The sequence below is a fragment of the Oncorhynchus gorbuscha genome, linkage group LG01 (assembly GCF_021184085.1).
Source record: "Oncorhynchus gorbuscha isolate QuinsamMale2020 ecotype Even-year linkage group LG01, OgorEven_v1.0, whole genome shotgun sequence".
Lineage (NCBI taxonomy): Eukaryota > Metazoa > Chordata > Actinopteri > Salmoniformes > Salmonidae > Oncorhynchus > Oncorhynchus gorbuscha.
This window is the reverse complement of record NC_060173.1, coordinates 19,552,856-19,578,212: the sequence shown is the minus strand read 5'-3', so window position 1 is coordinate 19,578,212 and position 25,357 is coordinate 19,552,856. Positions and strand designations below refer to the sequence as shown.

Here is a 25,357-nt window from a genome sequence, read left to right as displayed (position 1 = left end):
CAGGAGACATGGAAGACAGGATGGACGCGACGAAGATGTCGCGGAAGAAGCAGTCGCACAGCGACAGGATTGACGACCTGGGAGACACGGAACGGACCAATGAACCGCGGAGTCAACTTACGAGAAGCTGTCGTAAGAGGAAGGTTGCGAGTGGAAAGCCACACTCTCTGGCCGCAACAATACCTTGGACTCTTAATCCTGCGTTTATTGGCGGCTCTCACAGTCTGTGCCCTGTAACGGCAAAGTGCAGACCTCACCCTCCTCCAGGTGCGCTCACAACGTTGGACAAACGCTTGAGCGGAGGGAACGCTGGACTCGGCAAGCTGGGATGAGAACAGAGGAGGCTGGTAACCCAGACTACTCTGAAACGGAGATAACCCGGTAGCAGACGAAGGAAGCGAATTGTGAGCGTATTCTGCCCAGGGGAGCTGTTCTGCCCAAGATGCAGGGTTTCTGAAAGAAAGGCTGCGTAGTATGCGACCAATCGTCTGATTGGCCCTCTCTGCTTGACCGTTAGACTGGGGATGAAACCCGGAAGAGAGACTGACGGACGCACCAATCAAACGACAGAACTCCCTCCAAAACTGTGACGTGAATTGCGGGCCTCTGTCTGAAACGGCATCTAACGGGAGGCCATGAATTCTGAATACATTCTCGATAATGATTTGTGCCGTCTCCTTAGCGGAAGGAAGTTTAGCGAGGGGAATGAAATGTGCCGCCTTAGAGAACCTATCGACAACCGTAAGAATCACAGTCTTCCCCGCAGACAAAGGCAGACCGGTAATGAAGTCTAAGGCGATGTGAGACCATGGTCGAGAAGGAATGGGGAGCGGTCTGAGACGACCGGCAGGAGGAGAGTTACCCGACTTAGTCTGCGCGCAGTCCGAACAAGCAGCCACGAAACGGCGCGTGTCACGCTCCTGAGTCGGCCACCAAAGCGCTGGCGAATAGACGCAAGAGTGCCTCGAACACCGGGATGACCAGCTAACTTGGCAGAGTGAGCCCACTGAAGAACAGCCAGACGAGTGGAAACAGGAACGAAAAGGAGGTTACTAGGACAAGCGCGCGGCGACGCAGTGTGCGTGAGTGCTTGCTTAACCTGTCTTTCAATTCCCCAGACTGTTAACCCGACAACACGCCCATAAGGAAGAATCCCCTCGGGATCAGTAGAAGCCACAGAAGAACTAAACAGACGGGATAAGGCATCAGGCTTGGTGTTCTTGCTACCCGGACGGTAAGAAATCACAAACTCGAAACGAGCGAAAAACAACGCCCAACGAGCTTGACGGGCATTAAGTCGTTTGGCAGAACGGATGTACTCAAGGTTCTTATGGTCTGTCCAAACGACAAAAGGAACGGTCGCCCCCTCCAACCACTGTCGCCATTCGCCTAGGGCTAAGCGGATGGCGAGCAGTTCACGGTTACCCACATCATAGTTGCGCTCAGATGGCGACAGGCGATGAGAAAAATAAGCGCAAGGATGAACCTTATCGTCAGACTGGAAGCGCTGGGATAGAATGGCTCCCACGCCTACCTCTGAAGCGTCAACCTCGACAATGAATTGTCTAGTGACGTCAGGAGTAACGAGGATAGGAGCGGACGTAAAACGTTCTTTTAGAAGATCAAAAGCTCCCTGGGCGGAACCGGACCACTTAAAACACGTCTTGACAGAAGTAAGAGCTGTGAGAGGGGCAGCAACTTGACCGAAATTACGAATGAAACGCCGATAGAAATTAGCGAAACCTAAAAAGCGCTGCAACTCGACACGTGACCTTGGAACGGGCCAATCACTGACAGCTTGGACCTTAGCGGAATCCATCTGAATGCCTTCAGCGGAAATAACGGAACCGAGAAAAGTAACGGAGGAGACATGAAAAGAACACTTCTCAGCCTTTACGTAGAGACAATTCTCTAAAAGGCGCTGTAGAACACGTCGAACGTGCTGAACATGAATCTCGAGTGACGGAGAAAAAATCAGGATATCGTCAAGATAGACAAAAACAAAGATGTTCAGCATGTCTCTCAGAACATCATTAACTAATGCCTGAAAAACAGCTGGCGCATTGGCGAGACCGAACGGCAGAACCCGGTACTCAAAATGCCCTAACGGAGTGTTAAACGCCGTTTTCCACTCGTCCCCCTCTCTGATGCGCACGAGATGGTAAGCGTTACGAAGGTCCAACTTAGTAAAGCACCTGGCTCCCTGCAGAATCTCGAAGGCTGATGACATAAGGGGAAGCGGATAACGATTCTTAACCGTTATGTCATTCAGCCCTCGATAATCCACGCAGGGGCGCAGAGTACCGTCCTTCTTCTTAACAAAAAGAACCCCGCCCCGGCCGGAGAGGAAGAAGGCACTATGGTACCGGCGTCAAGAGACACAGACAAATAATCCTCGAGAGCCTTACGTTCGGGAGCCGACAGAGAGTATAGTCTACCCCGAGGAGGAGTGGTCCCCGGAAGGAGATCAATACTACAATCATACGACCGGTGAGGAGGAAGGGAGTTGGCTCGGGACCGACTGAAGACCGTGCGCAGATCATGATATTCCTCCGGCACTCCTGTCAAATCGCCAGGTTCCTCCTGAGAAGTAGGGACAGAAGAAACGGGAGGGATGGCAGACATTAAACACTTCACATGACAAGAAACGTTCCAGGATAGGATAGAATTACTAGACCAATTAATAGAAGGATTATGACATACTAGCCAGGGATGACCCAAAACAACAGGTGTAAACGGTGAACGGAAAATCAAAAAAGAAATAGTCTCACTGTGGTTACCAGATACTGTGAGGGTTAAAGGTAGTGTCTCAAATCTGATACTGGGAAGATGACTACCATCTAAGGCGAACATGGGCGTAGGCTTCTCTAACTCTCTGAAAGGAATGTCATGTTTCCGAACCCATGCTTCGTCCATGAAACAACCCTCAGCCCCAGAGTCTATCAAGGCACTACATGTAGCACCCGAACCGGTCCAGCGTAGATGGACCGACAAAGTAGTACAGGATTTTGATGGAGAGACTTGAGTAGTTGCGCTCACCTGTAGCCCTCCGCTTACAGATGAGCTCTGGCTTTTACTGGACATGAATTAACAAAATGTCCAGCAACTCCGCAATAGAGGCACAGGCGGTTGGTGATCCTCCGTTCCCTCTCCTTAGTCGAGATGCGAATCCCTCCCAGCTGCATGGGCTCAGTCTCTGAGCCAGAGGAGGGAGATGGTTGCGATGCGGAGCAGGGAAACACCGTTGATGCGAGCTCTCTTCCACGAGCCCGGTGACGAAGATCTACCCGTCGTTCTATGCGGATGGCGAGAGCAATCAAAGAGTCCACATCTGAAGGAACCTCCCGGGAGAGAATCTCATCCTTAACCACTGCGTGGAGTCCCTCCAGAAAACGAGCGAGCAGCGCCGGCTCGTTCCACTCACTAGAGGCAGCAAGAGTGCGAAACTCAATAGAATAATCCGTTATGGACCGTTCACCTTGGCATAAGGAAGCCAGGGCCCTAGAAGCCTCCCTACCAAAAACTGAACGGTCAAAAACCCGAATCATCTCCTCTTTAAAGTTCTGGAACTTGTTAGAGCAATCAGCCCTTGCCTCCCAGATAGCTGTGCCCCATTCTCGAGCCCGGCCAGTAAGGAGTGAAATGACGTAAGCAACCCGAGCTCTCTCTCTAGAGTATGTGTTGGGTTGGAGAGAGAACACAATCTCACACTGCGTGAGAAAGGAGCGGCACTCAGTGGGCTGCCCGGAGTAGCAAGGTGGGTTATTAACCCTAGGTTCTGGAGGCTCGGCAGGCCAGGAAGTAACAGGTGGCACGAGACGTAGACTCTGGAACTGTCCAGAGAGATCGGAAACCTGAGCGGCCAGGTTCTCCACGGCATGGCGAGCAGCAGACAATTCCTGCTCGTGTCTGCCGAGCATGGCTCCTTGGATCTCGACGGCAGTGTAACGAGCGTCTGAAGTCGCTGGGTCCATTCCTTGGTCGGTTCCTTCTGTCATGCAGGTGAAAGAGGACCCAAAAGCGACTTGGCGAAAACAGAGTCTTTAATCCAGTAAAGTAAATACAATCAAAAAAAACACAACTTTCACTCGAAATGACGAGGACAAACTGGAGACTCGATCTTGAACAGCAGGTGAACAGCAGGTTGCCTCGGGAAGGCACTTGAACCAGACAGACTCAGACACCTGCTCACCACGCAGCATCTGAGGAAAACACGACACGACAGGGCGATACACAAACACAGCACGGTGAATACTAAACAAGGAACCGACAGGGCAGGTACGGGAAACAAGGAGTGAAATAGGGACTCTAATCAGGGAAAAGGATCGGGAACAGGTGTGGGAAGGCTAAATGATGATTAGGGGAATAGGAACAGCTGGGAGCAGGAACGGAACGATAGAGAGAAGAGAGAGCGAGAGAGTGAGAGAGGGAGGGGGAGAGAGAGGGATAGAAAGAGGGAAAGAACCTAATAAGACCAGCAGAGGGAAACGAATAGAATGGGGAGCACAGGGACAAGACATGATAATAAATGACAAAACATGACAGGTGGTTGTTTTCAGTCGTCTCAGTCATACCTGTTGAAAGTTACTTTACATTTACATGATATCGTCGCTGTCTCATGAACATCTCTTATCACCTTAATAAACATTTCAGGAAATATATAAAAACATATTTTCCCATTAATGATCATACAATTCTAAATATGAAATGTAGAGTACATTGAGGGGAGTTAGTGATTTTAATAAATGTAAAATAAATATTGAGTTACAAGTTTTTCATCAGACAGCAACAATATGGTATCTATTATTTGTGTGAAATTTGTGTTTATAATGAAGTATGTAGGAGTTGGTTCTGATTATAGTAGAGACCGCATCTCTTCCTTGCCTAGCAAATGAACAGAAACCGACTGCGTCAGCAGACGAAAGATAGAGGGTTTCAATTTGCTATGAAGCGCTTGCAGAGTTCATTGAAGAGGGATTAATAAATGTTGGCTGTGTTATGTACAAATCCTCATCGGGATGAAGGCTCTTCTCGAAATGAGTACGTCGGTGGTTCAGACACACTCTCGTCGGTGGTTCAGACACACTCACACTCTCTGTTCCACACGGCTCAGTTTAAAAATCTTTAAAGAGATACTTCAGGATTTAGCATTAGCACAATGACTGGAAGTCTATGGGTGTAGCAATGACTGGAAGTCTATGGGTGTAGCATGCTAGGATATACCCGTAGACTTCCAGTCTTTGTGCTAAAGCTAGTTAGCATTGGCTCACAACTACCTCTAACTTCCTTCATACTGGACACAGATACATGAAAACGCTATTCACAAGTTAATTTGACTCTGGGGAAGTATATTTGTATTTCTTAGTGAACCCCCTTTAGCTGTTGCAAAGGCAGCAGATACGCTTGCTGGGGTCCAATCACATTAAGGTACTTACATTACATACGAAACAAAAGATAAAACAGTACATCATAACATTATTACACCCCTACAATACAAAATGTATAATACCACCATTCAACAATCTTGTGTGCGTATGCATGTGTCTGTACCTTTGTGTGTGTCTCACAGTCCCCGCTGTTCCATATGGTGTATTTTTTCCAGATATTTTTTTGTGTGTACGGTTTTACTGCTTGCATCAGTTACCTGATGTGGAATAGAGTTCTATGTAGTACTGTGCTCCTCCCATGGTCTGTTCTGAACTTGGGGATTGTTAAGAGACCTTTTGTGGCATGTCTTGTGGGGTATGCATGGGTGTCCACGCTGTGTGCTAGTCATTTAAACAGACAGCTCGGTGCATTCAGGTTGTCAACACTTCTTACAAAAACAAGTAGGGATGAAGTCAATCTCTCTTCCACTTTGAGCCATGAGAGATTGAAAGACTGTGCCTAAAATTGTGTATAAACGATCATACGAGGTTTTGCAATGATTCCTATGTCGAATGTGTAAAAACAATTGGTTGGTCAGATGTGTGTAATGAGGAACATCCTCATGCTGCACTTGAAGCATTTATGAAACTGCTTATTCTGTTGACTGATAGGCATACACGGATCAAAAAAGTGACGGTTAGAACTTCCAAATCTCCATGGATAGATGATGAATTGAAAAACTGTATGGCTGAGAGGATGAGGCAAAGGGAAATGCAAATGGGTCTGACAACACAGCAGACTAGCAAACATACAGTCAATTAAATAAATCACATAACTAAACTAAATGAAGAAACTATACTATGGGACAAAGAACTTATATAAAGAATGATAGTAAAAAAGCTCAGGAGTACTTTAAATGAAATTCTAGGCCTATCATGCAAATTCAGTTGTGTGCTGTACAGCATGGCAGCCGGCTAAGGCCATGACTGTTTTCTGTTTTTACTAATGACCTTCCACCGACCTTGAATAAAGCCTGTGTCTATGTACGCTGATGACTCAGTGTACATAGACATAGAGCTCCAGTCAGTTTTAGAAAGGGTAGCTAGTAATGGGCTGAAAAATCTCAAAAACAAAAAGCATAATTTTTTTGACAAATCACTCGCTTAACGCTAAGACTAATTTAGATCTATAATTGAATAATGTGGTGATTGAGCAAGTTGAGGAGACTAAACTGCTGGGTGTAACCCTAGAAAGCAAGCTGTCATGGTCAAAACATATACCCTTAATAGTTGCTAAAATGGGAAAAGCTATTTTCGTGATAGGGCGTCGCTCTGCCTTCTTGACATCTCATTCGACCAGACAGGTCCTACAGACCCTAGTTTTGTTGCACCTGGACTACTGTTCAGCTGTGTGGTCATGTGCGAGAAAGAGGGACATAGGTAAATTGCAGTTGGTCCAGAACAAAGCAGCACATATCACACGTATGTACATGGTGGGCAAGTGTCAGTAACATGCATGTCAATCTATCCTGGCTCAAAGTTGAGGAGAGTTGAGTTGAGTCTTTGTGTGAGGTATTGATGTGTTGAGGGTACCGAACTGTCTGTTCAAGCATTTGGCACACAGTTTGAACAGTCTTTGGTACAACACAAAACATGCAACCAGAGGTCTCTTCACAGTCCCCAGGTCCAGAACAGAAGCTGGGAAATGCACAGTATTAAATTGAGCCATGACTACATGTTAGATATTGCTGCACTGTCAGAACTAGAAGCACAAGCATTTCGCTACACTCGCAATAACATCTGCTAACCATGTGCATGTGATCACTACAATTTGTTTTGATTTGGCTATATGGAACTCTCTGCCACCCCAGGTAATTCAAGCTAGCAATAAAATGTGGACCCTAGGAAGAGTAGCTGCGGCAGAGGCTATTGGGGATCCTAATAAATACCAAAGTGGAACAACTATTTGTATGGGAAAAATGTCCATTTAATGCATGTATTTTTGTTCTTATATTTGCTGTTTTGACAATGTTTTTTTAAGGTGTGTAAACACTTCAAGCTGTGTCTTTATTACAATACACACAATTAGGACCTATCAAAGGACCTGGCAGGTAATGAAGGACAGAGTCCTCTCTTCACAGGGATTGAGACTAATGAGATTCTGTCACCAGCTCTGAATGGAGAGGCAACACCATTAAGAGTTCAGTTGGAATGGAATGTCAATCTATAGATCATGTTTAATAACCACTATTATCACTGTGTCCCCGTCTGCTGAACTCTTTCAGGTTACAGGATCACAGCTTAAAGGCTCAATATTGCTTTATGTTGGGATAATTGATTTTCTAAGCTCATCAATAAGCTAAGGACTGAACGAGCTGAATTGCGAAGAATTTAGCTGAACAGTTTTTGTGTGCTTAATTCTGTAAACACACTGGATGATTTAGAATCCATTGAAGAGCTTGAACGATTCATTGACGAGAGATACTTACGAACTCAAAGAAACATGTTGCTGGTTTCGGGGGATTCAAGCATCGTCAAGGACAACCAACCAAATCTACAAAACAAAACAAAAACAGGTTGGCCAATAGGTATCAACGATGGAACCAAACCATCCCCAAGTAAGAGGGCGCATGTGGCGATTGGGGAGAGGTTTACTGATATGGATGTTGACTTGTTAAAATCCATTAATGAAAGGCTTGCCAAACTTGATATCTTGGATATATTACGAGAGGACATCAATGCATTATGTGTCTTGAATTCAGCCAATGTCAGATTGATGATCGAAAGAAAGAGAACACGGCGCTGGAAGGTTCTGTAGACTCTTCATAGCAAGGTGGAGGTGGTGCAAAGGGAGAACAAACAACTTAAAGAATCATTGCTTGATGTACAGTGTCGATCAATGCGGAACAATCTAATATTCTCAGGGATACCGGAGAATGACAACAGCAGAGGCTGTGAGGACACAGTCCGAGACTTTATGTCAACTCAACTAAAACTGTCCACCGATGTTGTGCGCAATGCCACTTTCTCCAGAGTCCATAGAATAGCCAAGGCCCGTGGAAATAGGTCATGGGCTATTATTGCATGTTTTGATAAATTTAAGCAAAAGGAAATGACGAAGAACAGGAGAAATGAAAGGAGAAAAAAACTATATCCCATCATGAAGGAAAAGCATTGCCTGAATCAATGAGTCTCCATGGTGATGGATAAACTTTATATCAACGGGCAACTGTATCAGGACACTAGAGTAACTCCCTGGCTATTTTAATTTAATGTTTAAAACTGAGTTTGTGTGTTGTAGTGTATCATGACAACTTCAACTATAAGAAATACATGCTATATTGATCTCCACTTGATAAGGAAAGGGCTGCATATAGCTCAGGTTAATGTATGTAGCCTACCTAACAAAATACATGAGGTTTTTAACTTGGTCAACATTAATAATATTCATATTTTGGCTTTGACCGAAACGCATTTAGATGCATCTGTAAATGATGGGCAAATAAACATTCAAGGATATAGTCTACTGAGAAGGGACAGGAACAGGAATGGTGGGGGTGTTGCACTGTATATTCAGAATCATATACCTTTTTAAGAGGAGGGATGACCTTAATGTAGGTCAAATAGAGGCACTATGGGCTCAGCAGGCTTAAGTACATCTACCTCACCAGGCACCCATATTGGTAGGATGTGTGTATAGACCTCCTCTCTTTAAGGTGTCCTATCTGGATGACTTATGTACTGGGTTTGACCAGGCCACAGATACCAACAGAGATGTATTTATCTTGGGGGATTTTAATATAAATTGGAAGGATCACAATAATAATAATATAATAATATATGCCATTTAGCAGACGCTTTTATCCAAAGCGACTTACAGTCATCATGTGTGAATATTTGAATAGAACAAAATTGATGAGATATGCTAAGAACTGTGATTTGAAAAAAAATGGTTAATGATACTACTAGATCTTCAATTAAGTTGGGTCATCGTTCAGACACATGCATTGATCTGATTTTCTGTAATATACCATTGCAATGCTTAAAAGCCAGATCAATGCCAGTGGGCTGGACAGACCATAATATTGTGACCATAACCATGAACACCAAGGTTCCAAAGAAACCCCTAGGATTGTGGTCAAAATATATTTTAAAACATTTAATCATGAGTTATGTCTAAATGATTTGGCTGCTGTACCCTGGTAGCTGATTTATCTAGAGGATGATTTAAATCACGCTACAGAATGTTTTATTGATTTGCTCACTGAGGTAATGGACCATCATGCCCATATAAGAAAGAGAACAGTTGGTGCCCGTCCATCTCTATGGATTGATAATGAACTGGGTGAAGCTTTTTCTCAAAGAAATATGGAAAAGGTTTAAGCAGCCAAGTCAAAATTAGAAATTGATGAACAGAATTATAGAACATTACGTAATTATGCAGTTAAATTGAATTGAAGGGAAAAAAAGTTATTTTACAACAATGCTTTTACTGATTGTAAAAATGATTCTAAAAAGGTATGGAACACAGTTAAGGGCTTACTTGGTACATCTATCTCATCATGCCCATATAGTGTGGAGGATGACGGGAGAATAATAACAAAACCAGTTGATATTGCCAATCATTTTGCAGATTTCTTTTACACAGAAAATGTAATTACTCAGCAACAATGTAGACACAAATTCTTCCAAACAAGCTATTGTCCAATGGATTGATGATCATATTATGAGCAATAAGATCTGCTCTTTTAGTCTACAAACGGTGTCAATGGAGGAGGTGTTAAACCTATTGAAGTCATTACCTGATGGTAAATCTACAGGTTATGGTCTTATGGACAATTTTTTGCTTCGCTGTGCAGCTCCCCAGATTGCAGTTCCACTGAGATACATATTTAATTGGTCACTGGAAAAGGGGTTGTTTGCAAATGTATGGAAGCATGCGAAATTGTGTCCTATTCTGAAAGACTGCAAAGAACCCATTACTCCTGCCAATAGTCGACCAATTAGTCTACTCCCTACACTCAGTAAGATATTGGAGGGTATTGTGAGTACACAAATGTGGGAGTATATGGAAAATAATTATCTGATTACAGCCAATCAGCATGCTTATCGCAAAAACCATTCCACTACCACTGCATTGGTTGACATGACTGATCAGTGGCTCAATGCTATGGATAATGGCAGGTTTGTAGGTGTACTATTTGTAGATTTCAGTGCAGCATTTGATTTAGTGGATCATTAAATTATTTTGACCAAATTAATGCATTATGGCTTTAAGGAGGTAGCATTGAATTGGGTACAGTCATATCTAACTGACAGGAAACAGTCCACCTATATCAATGGTTAATTTTCTTCCCCTAATGTGTTAAACTGTGGAATACCGCAGGGCAGCTGCCTTGGGCCACTTCTCTACTTAATATACACCAACGACCTTCCCTATGCCTTGGTTGAAACTCAAGCTACTATATTTGCAGAACAAACTTGCTTTAGACACCAAGAAAACCTAAGTTATGTTGGTCTGTTCAACTAGGAAAAGGCCAAAACAGCATGGGATATAATTAAGTATGGGAGGAGTACAAATTGAAGAAGTGTCAGAAACCAAACTACTGGGAGTGCAGCTAGACAACTGCTTATCATGGTCGTCTCAAATAACTAATCTATGTCAAAAAAAAATATTAAAACAGCATGCATAATCAGAAGGATAGCTAAATATTTACCAGGGAAAATCAGCAAATAACACAGGCATTGGTTGAGAGTCAAGTGAACTATTGTTCGGTGGTCTGGGGAAATGCATCATCTAGTGAAGTTAGGAGGCTGCAGAATGCACAGAATAAAGCAGCAAGGATTGTGTTAAGGTGGAGATATGGTTCTTCTGTTGCAGTCATGCGCAGTGTTCTTGATTGGTCATCAATCGACAAGATAATTGAAAAAAACATACTTATCTTATTTTATAATATACATAATTTAAAATGGCCAAGTTCTATTCACAATGGTATTCAGTTGGTAAGAGACAGACATTCCGTAAATACTAGGAATAGATTGTCCACCATCTATGCGTTATCCAGACAGAAAAAAGAAATGGGCTAAATAACATTTCGATTTAGAGCAATAAAGAAATGGAATAAATTAACTGAGCAAACTAGAAACCTTTCAATATATAAGTTTAAACATTATTTAAAAACAATTTAAATATAGTATATAATGTTGTGGGACTATAGTAGATGAAGAATCAATATTTTTTTTAGATTGAGTATTTATTGGGTCATTATGCTAGTGTATTATGTATGTTTGTAATAGTGTGTTATATGTGAAAGTGTGTTTGTATTATAAATTGTATTTTAATGTTAAGGACTCTTGGAAGATTAGTCCAAATGGGGACTAAAAGAGATCCTAATAAAATAAAATCAAATGTCTTGTTTGCGAAAGACAAATATCATTCCACCCAATTATCTCCCTGATGCTTGCATTCAGTCCCTCCAGTCAGATGCATAGCATTTCTGTTCCTTGTTACTAATCGTTCTTTTTGCTTGACACTCATCTGGTACTTCTCTAGAATGTGTACTACACGAACACGCAGCAGCTACACCTGGGGGTCTTGAGCCCCACCATCGACGACGATGACAACAAGTGCCTGGTGGATGTGAACAGTCGGCCGCGGCTCCTGGAGTGCAGCTATGCCACAGCCAAGCGCATGAAACTCGCCTGGCAGTTTACTCAGGTAAAGGCTACTCCTGTCTTCTCTCATGAGAATGTAGATTCACTGTACAGTTCAGATGGGTATTGAGTTAGTCACAAACAAAGTTACAAATGTGGTAGATGAACCAGGCTAATAAGGCACTGCACTGGGCTGTTGAGCATTTGAAGGAGAGGAGCAGATGTGAAGAGTGGTTCTGTTAGTGGGTTGAGAGTGTGGTTCACCAGCCCGCACTCAAGTGGCCTTGTTTCACATTACGGAGTGTCACAAAAAAGCATTCGCACCATGTGAAAAGCCAAAGTGGAACATTGGACCCTGTCTCATTAAACACAATAGATCCACTCTGTGGAGAACAATGAACATCGCCTAATGACTTTGCATCTTCTCCACTACAGACGATGGCATTAAATCTCACCCTAATGTCACCCTGCTGTCAAAAAATCACATGCGAAATGTACTTCTTTGTCCTTTTTATATTTTTGAGAGCATCACCAATAGATGTTCAAATAAGGGCTCCTTCATTTTTAATAGTTGAAAGGAAAGTTTAGTCAAAGATTCTGAAATGAAGAACGAGTAATGGTGGAAGTAAAATCTGGATAAATGGGTGTGTCATTAAACTTCATATTTAGAAATCTTTAGTAGTTACTGAAGAATGGAAAGTGGTTGGTTAGTATTCAACCTATCATTCCATGAAATACCTATGTCACCGTAGTGGACTACCATTCTAAAATAATTTGTCGGTGGCTGTTTGATCAGAAGCTGTGGGGGCTGCCTCTTGGGAGGGTACAAGGACTCTTGCTTTAAAATCCAGCAGAAACTTTAGCTGTGTTTGAAGCCAGAGGTCCTTTCTGCCTCCATGTGAAGAGAGATAGGGGGGGGGGGGGGGGTCTCTGAAGCGGCCAATCAGGGGCTTTGAATTATTGATAAGTGAACTTTTGAAATATTGAACTGTGTTTGACCCTGAGGGAAGAGTTTAAGAGGGACAATGCAGTATAAATCTGAGATCCCACATCGATTTTTATAAGCTTCTTATTTTATTGGTACATTTTTATTTGCCCCTTCACAGACATCACTTGAAATCCCCAATAAAAAGTGAATTACAGAAATGTTAAACACAATCACCTCTCGCAAATACTCATCACAGCGTATAACCAAGCCATGAAAAGCGCTTGCTGTATACGCATGCTTAATTCAGGAGAGCGGGTGGAGTGAATATTACCAGGGAGGTGGGACAGGCAGCAGGGAATATGTGAGCTGTTTTGTCAGGGTAGACTTAAACTAGATCTCACATGCTAAATCAATCATTGTTTCAACAATTGTTAACAGACAGATTATTCAATTTATAATTCACTGGATCACAATTCCAGTGGGTCAGAAGTTTACATACACTACGATGACTGTGGTCCTTCTGTAGCTCAGTTGGTAGAGCATGGCGCTTGTAACGCCAGGGTAGTGGGTTCGATCCCTGGGACCACCCATACATAGAATGTATGCACACTTGTCTGTAAGTCGCTTTGGATAAAAGCGTCTGCTAAATAGCATATATTATTATATATATTACTGTGCCTTTAACCTTTCTGGTGCAGGTCTTCCGCTAGACAACATCCGGGGTGAAATTGCAGAGCGCCAAATTCAAAATGGTCATAATAAACATTCATAAAAAATACAAGTGTTATACATCGGTTTAAAGATGAACTTCTTTTTAATCCAGCCGCTTTGTCAGATTTCAGCTTTTACGGCGAAAGCATACCATGCGATTATCGGAGGACAGCGCCACGCTTACAAAAGCATACCAACATTTTACAACCAAGTAAGGGAACACCCCCCTGAAATGGACAAAAATGAATGGTAAGTCATTGGCACTGGACAAACCATATACACGGTGTCCAATACCACTCAATTTGGCGTCGTTTCGTTCAAAGTTGATTGCAAATGCCATTTGGCTTATGCCAGGTGTAACACTTCACGCTCCACCGTGGTTTTTCATATTGCAAATGCAACACAAGTGAACATTCAAAAGCAACATTTTGAAAAATTGGGAAAAAAAATCATAAACCTAGCAACCTCTTAAAAAAGTGCTTTCTGGACCATTCAACAAAATTCTTTCAATTTTTCTTTTTTTTGTCAATTACACATGTGTAAGAACTCTATGAATATACTTTTGTCCAATTTTATTATCATAATTTTTATTTTATTTTTACTTGTGCATATGGCATATGTTTTGTCCATTTGCAATATGATTTCATAGGAAGTCAAAAGTCATAGTCACTTTTTTGGGGCCAAATGCCATAAGAAATTTGATGTGCTCAAAAATCCTGCAGAAATGCTAAATTGACTGGCCTGATGAACACAGGATGGACGGGCAGTGATAGTGGTTCCTCTCCATCACTCGTTGTGTTGATTTCATCATGTCCATTTGGTGATGTTTTTTCACTGTTGAATCATATTACAAATGCACGTGCATTTGTAATATGTTTCAATGGGCATGTACCATCACAAATTTGTCATGCTCAAAAATCCTGCAGAAATGCAAAATTGACTGGCCCGATGAACTCTGGATGGCTGGGCAGTGATTCTGGTTCCTCTCCATCGCTCGTTATTGTTGATTTCAGAATGTCACTTTGGTGATGGTACCTCACTGTTTAAACATATTCCAAATGGACAAGAGTCACCAGCAAGTCACCGTCCATCAGTCAATTAGATATCATTCTGACACCAAACTGATACAAACTGACACCAAACCCACTTTTTCCAACTATCACATACTGTTCAAACCATAATAAAAATGTAAAAAACGTAGTTACGTTCTAGCTGCGGGTCCACTTCTGATGTTATGTGTAGGCCTAGCTGAGGCAACCCCAAATCCCGGCTCGATAGGTCATTTGGTGCCCGAGCAAGACCCTAATTTGTGCTTAAAATCCACTTTTTTTCCATGCCTTGCTACGGGGTCCTTGAATGAGCTATCGGACAGAAACGTTGGGTGTCCGTCTATATGGGCTGAGGCGGTCGCAATGCACCTAGTCTTGCGACTCTGGGACATTTTTAAATGTCGTCATTTTCGTGATGCAAAAATGAATTGAAGTTATTGCAAATGTACGAGGCTGTTTCTCGGTCCGAGAACATTCTAGAGCCACATAACTCACCACGCACTATCGACCTGAGGTCTAGAACAGGTTTCTAAAGTTTCGGTCTGACGGTTCTTTAATAGTTCCAACAAGGTTAACTAATGCAGGCAGTGTATGTCTCTATGCAAGCTGTGTGTGTGTGTGTGTGTGTGTGTGTGTGTGTGTGTGTGTGTGTGTGTGTGTGTGTGTGTGTGTGTGTGTGTGTGTGTGTGTGTGTGTGTGTGTGTGTGTGTGTGTGTGTGTGTGTGTGTGTGTGTGTGTGTGTGTGTGTGTGTGTGTGTGTGTGTGTGTGTGTGTGTGTGTGTGTGTGTGTGATTTAGTTTTTCTTTGAAATTTTATGGGAGAAATTACTGATTTACAGTTCATGGGGGTTACCTAATCACACCGGGCTATGCACACACACCGGGGACACCGTGCGCTCCACTGCATAACACGGTGTCTGCACGGTCCCTCTCGCTCTCCGGTAAGCATGGGGAGTTGGCTCAGGTCTCCTACCTGACTTAGCCACACTCCCCGTGCGCCTCCCCCCAATACATTTTTGGGGCTGCCTCTCGGGCTTCCAGCCGCGCTGCCATGCTGCCTCCTCATACCGGCGCCTCTCCGCTTTCTCTGCCTCCAGCTCTGCTTTAGGGCGGCGATATTCCCTTGCTTGTGCCCAGGGTCCCTTGCCGTCCAAAATCTCCTCCCAAGCCCAGGAGTCTTGTGTTTTCGGCCGCTGCTGCTGCTGCCTGTTACCACGCTGCTTGGTCCTCTTGTGGTGGGTGTTTCTGTAATGGATATCACCCTCTTCGTCTGAGGAGGAGTAAGGATCGGACCAAAGAGCAGCGTGTTAAGTGTTCATGATGATTTTTAATTAAAACTCAGAACACTAAACAATAAATGACAACGTGAATTTACAAAACCGAAACCGTAGCGTGTGGCCCAAACACACACACGGAAACAAACACCCACAAACCAAAAGTGAAACCCAGGCTACCTAAGTATGATTCTCAGAGACAACTAACGACACCTGCCTCTGATTGAGAACCATCCTAGGCCGAACACAAAAACCAACATAGAAAAACAGACAGACCGCCCACCCCAACTCACGCCCTAACCATACTAAAACAAAGAATAAAATAACAGAACTATGGTCAGAACATGACAGACGGTAAGAACAAATTATCCAATTTAGGAAAGTTGTGTTCCTGGTCGCAATGCTGGTGAGTTACCACGTCTCTGATATACAAAGGTTATTTCCGGCTGTATATAATAATGCAAAGAACGTTTTGGGCTAATAAAGTGATCAAATCTTTTTTTTCAAATTTGCTTTGGAGCCTGAAACAAGGCAGCCATGCCTATTGGCACCATATTTCCATAGAGCTGCTCAGCTAGAAAAAAAGTCACACTTCAGCAGAGATGCTCAGCAATTAGGGCTGTCAAACTATTTTAAAAAAATATATACTTTCTTTGTTCTCGATTTAACTTATCGCCAAGAAAGGTTAGTTGAAAAATGGGCGCCGACGCTTTCGATTTGCTAAGCTGTAATGGGTATGGAGGATCACATATCATGTTACAATTCTGTATAAGTCACAAGCTGCTACTGTTAGAATTGGGTTCGTTAGCTTCAAATCTTTTGACCTTTTGACCTCCTGTTGTGTTCTAGAGTTGAATCTAGAGGCATTCAGTCATTGCATTCTAAGCATTCTTATTTGGTTCGCTAGCTAGCATAACTAGCTAGCTACAAATTAAGTATTTGCTGTTATCTAAAGAAACGTATTGGAATGTTTTTATGGATGAACTTTCTGTATGTTTTCCTTCAAATAATTGTTGCTCCGCTGTACTGCAGCGCCAGCTGTGCCATCAGAGACTCTGGGTTCGCGCCCAGGCACTGTCATAACCGGCCGCGACCGGGAGGTCCATTGGGCGACGCACAATTGGCCTAGCGTCGTCCGGGTTAGGGAGGGCTTGGTCGGTAGGGATGTCCTTGTCTCATCGCGCACAAGCGACTCCCGTGATGGGCCGGGCGCAGTGCGCGCTAACCAAGGTTGCCAGGTGCACAGTGTTTCCTCCGACACATTGGTGCGGCTGGCTTCCGGGTTGGATACACACTGTGTTAACTTCTTGCGTCGAGCCATCCCGGATCCGGGATCGTGAATACAGCCTCAAGCTCATTACCATAACGCAATGTTAACTATTCATCAAAATTGCAAATTAAATGAAATAAATATGCTAGCTCTCAAGCTTAGCCTTTTGTTAACAACACTGTCATCTCAGATTTTCAAAAATATGCTTCTCAACCATAGCAAAACAAGCATTTGTGTAACAGTATTGATAGCTAGCGTTAGCTTTTAGCGTTAGCATTTAGCGTTAGCATTCAGCAGGCAACATTTTCACAAAAACCAGAAAACCATTCAAATAAAATAATTTACCTTTGAAGAACTTCTGATGTTTTCAATGAGGAGACTCTCAGTTAGATAGCAAATGTTCCGTTTTTTCCTGAAAGATTATTTGTGCAGGAGAAATCGGTCCGTTTTCTGCGTCATGTTTGGCTACCAAAAAAAAATGAAAATTCATTCATCCAAACGCCAAACTTTCTTCCACATTAACTCCATAATATCGACTGAAACATGGTAAACATTGTTTAGAATCAATCCTCAAGGTGTTTTTCACATATCTCTTCATGATATATCATTTCTGGAAGTCTCCTCTGTCTCAATCACATGGATGAATGCGAGCTTGGAGATTACGCAACAATTTCAACAAAGGACACCGGGCGGACCCCTGGTAAATGTAGTCTCTTATGGCCAATCTTCCAATTATATGCCTACAAATACGTCACAATGCTGCAGACAACTTGGAGAAACGATAGAAAGGGCAGGCTAATTCATGGCGCTTTCACAGCCATATAAGGAGACAATGAAAAACAGAGCGTCAAAAATCCTGCTCATTTCCTGTTTGAAGTTTCATCTTGGTTTCGCCTGTAGCATCAGTTCTGGGGCACTCACAGATAATATCTTTGCAGTTTTGGAAACGTCAGAGTGTTTTCTTTCCAAAGCTGCCAATTATATGCATAGTCGAGCATCTTTTCGTGACAAAATATTGTGCTTAAAACGGGCATGTTTTTTTATCCAATAATGACATAGCGCCCCCATAGGTTGAAGAGGTTAAGAAGCAGTGCGGCTAGGTTGGGTTGTGTATCGGAGGACGCATGACTTTCAACCTTCGTCTCTCCCGAGCCCGTACGGGAGTTGTAGCGATGAGACAAGATAGTAGCTACTAAAAACAATTGGATACCACGAAATTGGGGAGGAAAAGGGGTAAAAATTCAAAAACATTTTAAAAATATATATATATAATAATTGTTGCTCAAAGTTGTGCGCATAATGGATGTTTTGGCACCACAGTGAGACCTATAGCTGCTGCTACTTCCCAACTAAGCTCATCCCCAGGCTATTGCACACAGTGCATATAAATCTGGGGTATCAATGATTCAAAGTTTGCCTTAGTTGGAGTAACCATAGAATTCAATGGGGGTGACCTACTGTATTTGTCATTTAATTTTAGCGAATCACACAACAGTTGTGGGAGATGATTGGTTGGCTATGCCTATGTGCTGTGTGTTTCTCCTCTTCTTTCTGTATTGGCTAACAAAGTTAGACTCTTTAGTCTACCAGACTCTTTGCAGATTTGGGCTGAAGTTTCTGGGAAAGAAATTACTTGCCGACCAACAGCGGAGCGCATTGTGTTTCACTTAAAGTGTCTGTGGGGAAACCCTGATTTGTGGGTGGAGAATGGATGTAATAAATGCGGTACTAAATTGACTCCGTTAATTAACGTATTAACTTTGACAGCCTTATCAGAATAATACATAATTTACTACCACAGCTACTCCAGCCTCCTTCTACCCTACACAGACGGTTCAACAAACAATGTTTTCAGAAGAATGTGTTGTTTTTATCTTCATATCAAATGCTGTCTGCTGAGTGCTCATACTGATTTATAATACTGCCATCTAAAGATGCATTAAGTTTCCTATATATTCCATTTGTGAACATTGGCTACCTACTGTGACAGACCCAGTGCAAGGAATTGCGAATGATACATTGAAGAAAAACAAATCCCACCTTCTATTGTACCTTAAAATAAATAGCTATTTCATGATAACAGTGTGTAGACAGTATTGGTGCCTGTAACTTATGATTCTACTTTCAGACTAGCAGTAGATGGTACACAGTGTGACACTTCCAAGTTCATAAGCTCCCTGATTCCCGAATCAGAGCGCAGGACACATAGGCCTCACAACCTTCAAAGCCAGATGAATTTCAGCTTCTACTTAGGATAGCAAATCAATATTTGGGTTTGGCCCACTCAGGATATTGAATGAGAGTGTTGTATGGAGAGGAGAGCAGAGTTGGTTCGTTGCCAGATGTAAAGTCCATCTCAGACCCTCTCCCCTGGGACCAAGGAAAGAGCACACTCCTCAGCACACTGTGGAGGAGCAAACACAAATTTTATGCACACAGAAAATAAATACCCACTAATGTGGAGGAGTTGACATGTGCAAAAAGACGAGTGCAGGATAAACAGGCTCTGCAATAATTCATTCATATCGGAGTGAAGAGATTAATTAGGAATTAAATTAATTATCTAAGTAATTTAGATTTAGGGCCTTCCGGTATTGGAGTTCAATAGTTAGTCTGGGCACAGCAGTCTGTACCAGCATAAATTACTAGCTGCACTGCTGAGATGAAAATCAAATGTAATTTGTTTCAGACATAACAGCAATATGCAATCATTGAACTGTTTTGCATTTGTTAACCACTGTGAACCTGCCGTATGTTTTGCAGATGACAGCGTTATAATCAATGTAATATTTATAGAAACCCTTCTAATATCTAACACATTGAAAAAAGACAGTTAAAACATACAGTATACAGAATACATACAGTATACTATTGAAATACTATTTAAAATGATCACAACAAAGCAATCTACATTCAATGCTAAAATCTCCTTTATTTGGTATGCCAGTAAGGAACTTCAGCGGATTAGTCTTTTCTCATTCAAGTTGAAAGATAAAAATGAAACGCAACAGCCACAACATGGTGGGAACTCTGCTGTAAGAGATTACACCCAATCCCAATATAGCCAATCCCCCCTCAACTTGGGCTAAAACCAACTTTCACCAGTGGGACCTCTGCCATGAGGTACACCTGAAAGACAGTGGCAACATGAGCCATGAAACGGACACCTGAATGATCCGCTCTCCATGTCCACGGGCTCCTCGCTGTTTGGATGAGACTGATGGCAGACAGCAGGTTTGGGGCTCACCATGACCAGTTTAGGGCTGGTGCTGTTCCGTAGCATGACCAGAGGCTGGTCCGGGGAGAAGTAGAGGAAATAAGTCCTGCCCCTGACCAGCCAGAGACACATAGGGGACATGTTGTAGGAGCCAAGACATTTACAATTAATTGGGGTTGCTACGAAAAAGTTGTGTCAATGTATCTTGCAAAATATTATGGACGTCACCTGGCCAGCGCTATCTCCTGAGGATAGGTAAAATATAGGGAAGGTGGGCAGGTACCCTTAGGAGTGGAAGCCAATGCACCCCTCTGCCCACACCAGATCCAGAGGCTTTTTTAGCCAGGATCGTGGAAGGTGATGAGCTGCCTGGTCTACCTCTACGTGTAGTGGAGTAATATTTATCATATAGGCTAAGCATATATTATACTGTATATACCTCACATGTAACACATCATAAGACTATGTAATTTGTATGTTAACAAAGTCTATTGAACGGAATATCAGACTCCATATGATACTATAGTTAAACCATGTGCAATTATTATGCATTTAGCTGTGTAAGATCTGGGAATGGTCATGAGAAGCGAATATAAAAGGATTCACATACAAGGCATAAAGCTTAAGTTACAAGACAATACTGACATTAACATAGGATCTGTATGCTTAGATAGTATTCACAAAGGCTAACTTACAAGACAAAGCATGAACTAATCAGACCTACTCAGGCCATGGGCCTTACAACCTTATTCCATGGGCAGGATACAGGAGAAGGGAGAGAACAGACTTTCATTCCATTTATATCAAATATGACATGTTTGTATTCAAAATCAATTGTTGACCAATCCACAGACCAAACCAAAGGTAGCAAAAATAAGCACTGATGCACATCAATCTCCTTGATGAGCTAATATTGTCCCCCTCTTCATTTCCAATGTCAATCTTCTTTGATTTTTAGCTTTTTGCCTTATGGCACTTGAAGAGCCCACAGAAGCCCATGTTGACTGTTTGACTATTAAATCAACACTGAGCTCAGAAAGAGCAAGTTTAAAGTTTTGTCCAGTTCTGTGACATCATCGATGTCATTATGTGAAATATGGTGTAATAGTAAGGACTACCAACCAAGATGATGTGGTACAGATGGTGCAACCAACCTAGGACCAAAATTCAAAAGCATGGACCAAGTAACAAACTAGCTAGATTTGCAATATTAGATTAAAGACAACAGTAATAATGAAAAGTATCTTAAACATGATCCCTGATTTTAAAATGTAATTCCAATTTGTGTTTTATGGTGTGTAAAAAGCAGTTTGACAGTGGCCTTATTTGATTCGATGTGATTCACCATTATGTACGGTGCCTTCAGAAAGTATTCATACCCCTTGAAGTATTCCACATTTTGTTGTTACAGCCTGAATTCAAAATGGGACAAAAAAAATATATCTTATTTTTTTTAAACATTTATTGATAATGAAATGCATAAATATCTCATTTACATGTTAGAATCACTTTGGCAGCAATTACAGCTGAGTCTTTTGGGGTAAGTCTCTAGGAGTTTTGCACAACCGGAATGTACAATATTTGCACATTATTCTTTTAAAAATGATTCAAGCTCTGTCAGGTTCTTTGTTGATCATTGCAAGACAAGTCTTTCCATACATTTTGAACACGAGTTAATGCAAAACTGTTACTAACTGTAATTAATAACTTCACCATGCTCAAAGGGATAGTCAATGTCTGTTTTTTCTCTCTCCTATCTACCAATTGGTGTCCTTTGTGAGGTATTGGAAAACGTCCTTGATCGTTGTGATTGAATCTCTGTTTGACATTCACTGCTCGATTGAGGGACCTTAAAATTATCTGTATGTGTGGGTTACAGAGATAAGGTAGCCAGTCAAAAATCATGTTACACACTATTATTGCACACAGTCACTCACAGTCCATGCAATTTATTATGTGACTTGTTAAGCACATTTTTGGCTTGCCATTACAAAGAGGTTGATTACTTATTGACTCAACATTTCAACTTTTTAATTTTCTATTCATTTGTAAAAATGTTGACAAATTCCACTGACATTGTGGTATTGTATGTAGGCCAGTGACCAAAAATCCCAATTTAATCCATTTTAAATTCAGACTGGGATACAACAAAATGTGGAAAAGTCTAGGGGTGTGAATAATGTCTGAAGGCACAGTACCTCTTTTCTACCATAATAAAGATATAAGGAATATTATTACTAGGGCTGTCAAAGTTAACAAGTTACATTTAACTTTTGAAAATTTTAAGATTTTACATTTTTTCACCCAAAAGTCGATGTTTCTGCACAGACCCTTTAAAGCACTCTGTGTTCTTGGATGGTAGCTAGCATCAGCAGTAGAGTGGCCTGTCTCTCTGGTGGTGCTAAAACATCCATTATGCCTGCTGTTTTGAGCAACAATTTGATTGAAAACTTACAGAAAATTAAAATTAAACCATAAACCCATTGCCAGGCATTTCTTTAGATAAGAGCAAAGACTTAATTTGCAGAGACGTAGCTAGCTAGTTATGTTAAATTTAGCTAGCTTGCTAACCAAATAAGATTTTTTAGAATGCAATGGCTGAATGCCTCTAGATTCAACTCGAAATTCCCACAATGACTTTAATCAGAATACGATGTCCATTCCACTTAGCTACTGTTTTTGTTGCAGTTCTCAGGTAAAAATACTTAAGCAAATAATCCCAATTCTAGTAACTGGTTGGATGGAGAGCATTTGTGAACAGCAGTTTTCAGTTCTTTCCACAGATTCTCGATTGGATTCAGGTCTGGACTAAACACCCTTGCAACTGAGCTAATACAATTGTCTGATCTGTGTAAATGTCTTGACCAAATCCCCTGGTCTGCCACAGCACACATAGATCCCATACCGGGAAGAAATTAAATCTACTTTCACCCCTGGGTGTGGCTAACGTTAGCCAGTTTTAATAACTACAAAGTCATTCATAATCTAGTTAAAATAAATGTATAAGTTACTAAGTCTTTGACCAAAGCGTGTTGTTACTTTGGAGAGTTAACTCATTCTTCCTACCCTTTTTAAATTGTGCAGTATTTAGCAATCATGTCAGCATTTGTGACGTGTATGTCTGTGTGGGTCTGTATGGGTGTGTGCGTGAGTGCTAAGGTGCGGCGAATCAATGTAACAATGTATTTGAGAGACAAGTGCTCAATGTGCAAATGTATTTGTTTTCAATAAACATGGAGACTAATTGTAGTTTACATGTTAAGTCCAAGGCAACCCTGTCTGTTTTGCCCCGTAGTTGCGCACTAGTCAGTTTTGTTGCTAAACAACCAACCTGTCTATAGATTGACATTATTAAAAGATCCATCATCTGCATTCATTTTACTGATATGTGATTACAGATGTACAACTAACTATCCTATTGATTTTAAATGGCCTGCCATTACGGTGGAAGTCGGAGCTCCCTGATGGACACAATGCATTTCAGCACAGTGAAATGACTGCATGATTCAACGTTGTAATATGCTTTGTGTCCTATAGGGAGGTTCCATAGAGAACAGGAAGTCCAAGCATTGTCTGGAGCTTGTCGCGAGCAGTGAAATGGAGTTTGGCTACCAGCTGGCCATACAGAAGTGTTCTGGTCAAAAATGGACAATCACCAACCTACTGTCAACCTACACTCGCCAATGAGGGGATCCTGAGTCCTGCAGGGGAAAGAGTTGCCCATGGTGAACACTGGATCTGTGACTGACAGACACATAGAAGCTTTGCTTCTTAAAACTATATATTTATTGAGGACGGCAAGAATTGAATTAGAAGTATGCAATCTCTTAGACTCAGACATGATTTGATCAATATTAAACAATTCCTGGATTCATAGTGGATGTGGGATTTAAGTGTCAGATTGTCTTTTGTTATGCTGAATTTAGGCTGGCATTGGCTCTAATATACATCATGTAATTTCTGCTACTGTGTAGCATGTGTTTGAAAAACCTTTCTTATTCTGGTTTCTTTTATGTCTCAGGTTTGTTTGTAGACAGATTTTATTATAAGATCAAGTGGTCGGGTTCGAGGAACTGTCGCGAATATACACACTTTTTACATGTGTATATGCTGGATATTTATAAAAACCTTCAGTAAAAATGCTGATGAGAAAAAAATATATTCTGTGGCTGATTATCCATCCTGAGTAATTCCTTATGCTCTTGTGAAAGTCAATCAAGATGGTCCATCTCAGATTGGTTTTTGTGAAGACACCTTAATAGTCTATTTGATACAATAATTATTTTTCACAACGCATAAAAATGTAGGCTTTTGCAAAGAATGCAATCATTATTTTCCCCATATCCTGAGAAATACAGGACTTGTTGACAGCAGCAGCTGGGTAATAATGGAGCATGAATGAAACGTCCAGTAATAATATCCTCTGTATGATGAAACAAATGTCCTTATGTTATCACTGTTATTACCAATGTAAGGACACTGATTTCATTTACTTAATGTCCTGTATATTTCAAATGGGAAATGAATGCTTTCGTGTTGGTTTTCATATGTTGCTAATTAAAAGTACTTTGTAGAACTAACTCCCGTTTCACTACACTGCTTGCGTGTCCTACAGAGAAATATATTCTTAAATTATGACTTGGTTCCTGAAGAGGAGTGCAGGAGAGATGTTTTCATCGATTTAACATGTCAGTCCTCATTAGCTTCTAGAAATTGAGTTAAAAGTCATGAAAGATGCACGTGATGGCACTCAAAACGCATCACTCCGTTCATGTTCATGCTTGTATCTGTCACAGGCAATTTACACTAATTGTTGAAGCAGTGGAGGAAGCACAGCATCCACATACACCACCAGAATTTCTGATAACAAATGTGCTTCTATGGGACAG

At 41.7% G+C, this 25,357-nt stretch overlaps 1 protein-coding gene across 2 annotated transcripts in view; it reads left to right on the top strand.

Moving 5' to 3' along the window:
• The window catches only part of LOC124034304 (polypeptide N-acetylgalactosaminyltransferase 18-like), an 87,626-nt gene extending 62,269 nt beyond the window's left edge, over positions 1-25,357 (top strand). The window contains exons 9-10 of one of the 2 annotated variants that reach the window (XM_046347323.1): positions 11,920-12,084; positions 24,006-25,357. In XM_046347323.1, the coding sequence (XP_046203279.1) occupies positions 11,920-12,084; positions 24,006-24,155 (315 nt within the window). In that variant the 3' untranslated portion in view covers positions 24,156-25,357. The remainder of the gene's footprint in view (positions 1-11,919; positions 12,085-24,005) is intronic. The other variant, XM_046347314.1, reaches the window with a different exon arrangement.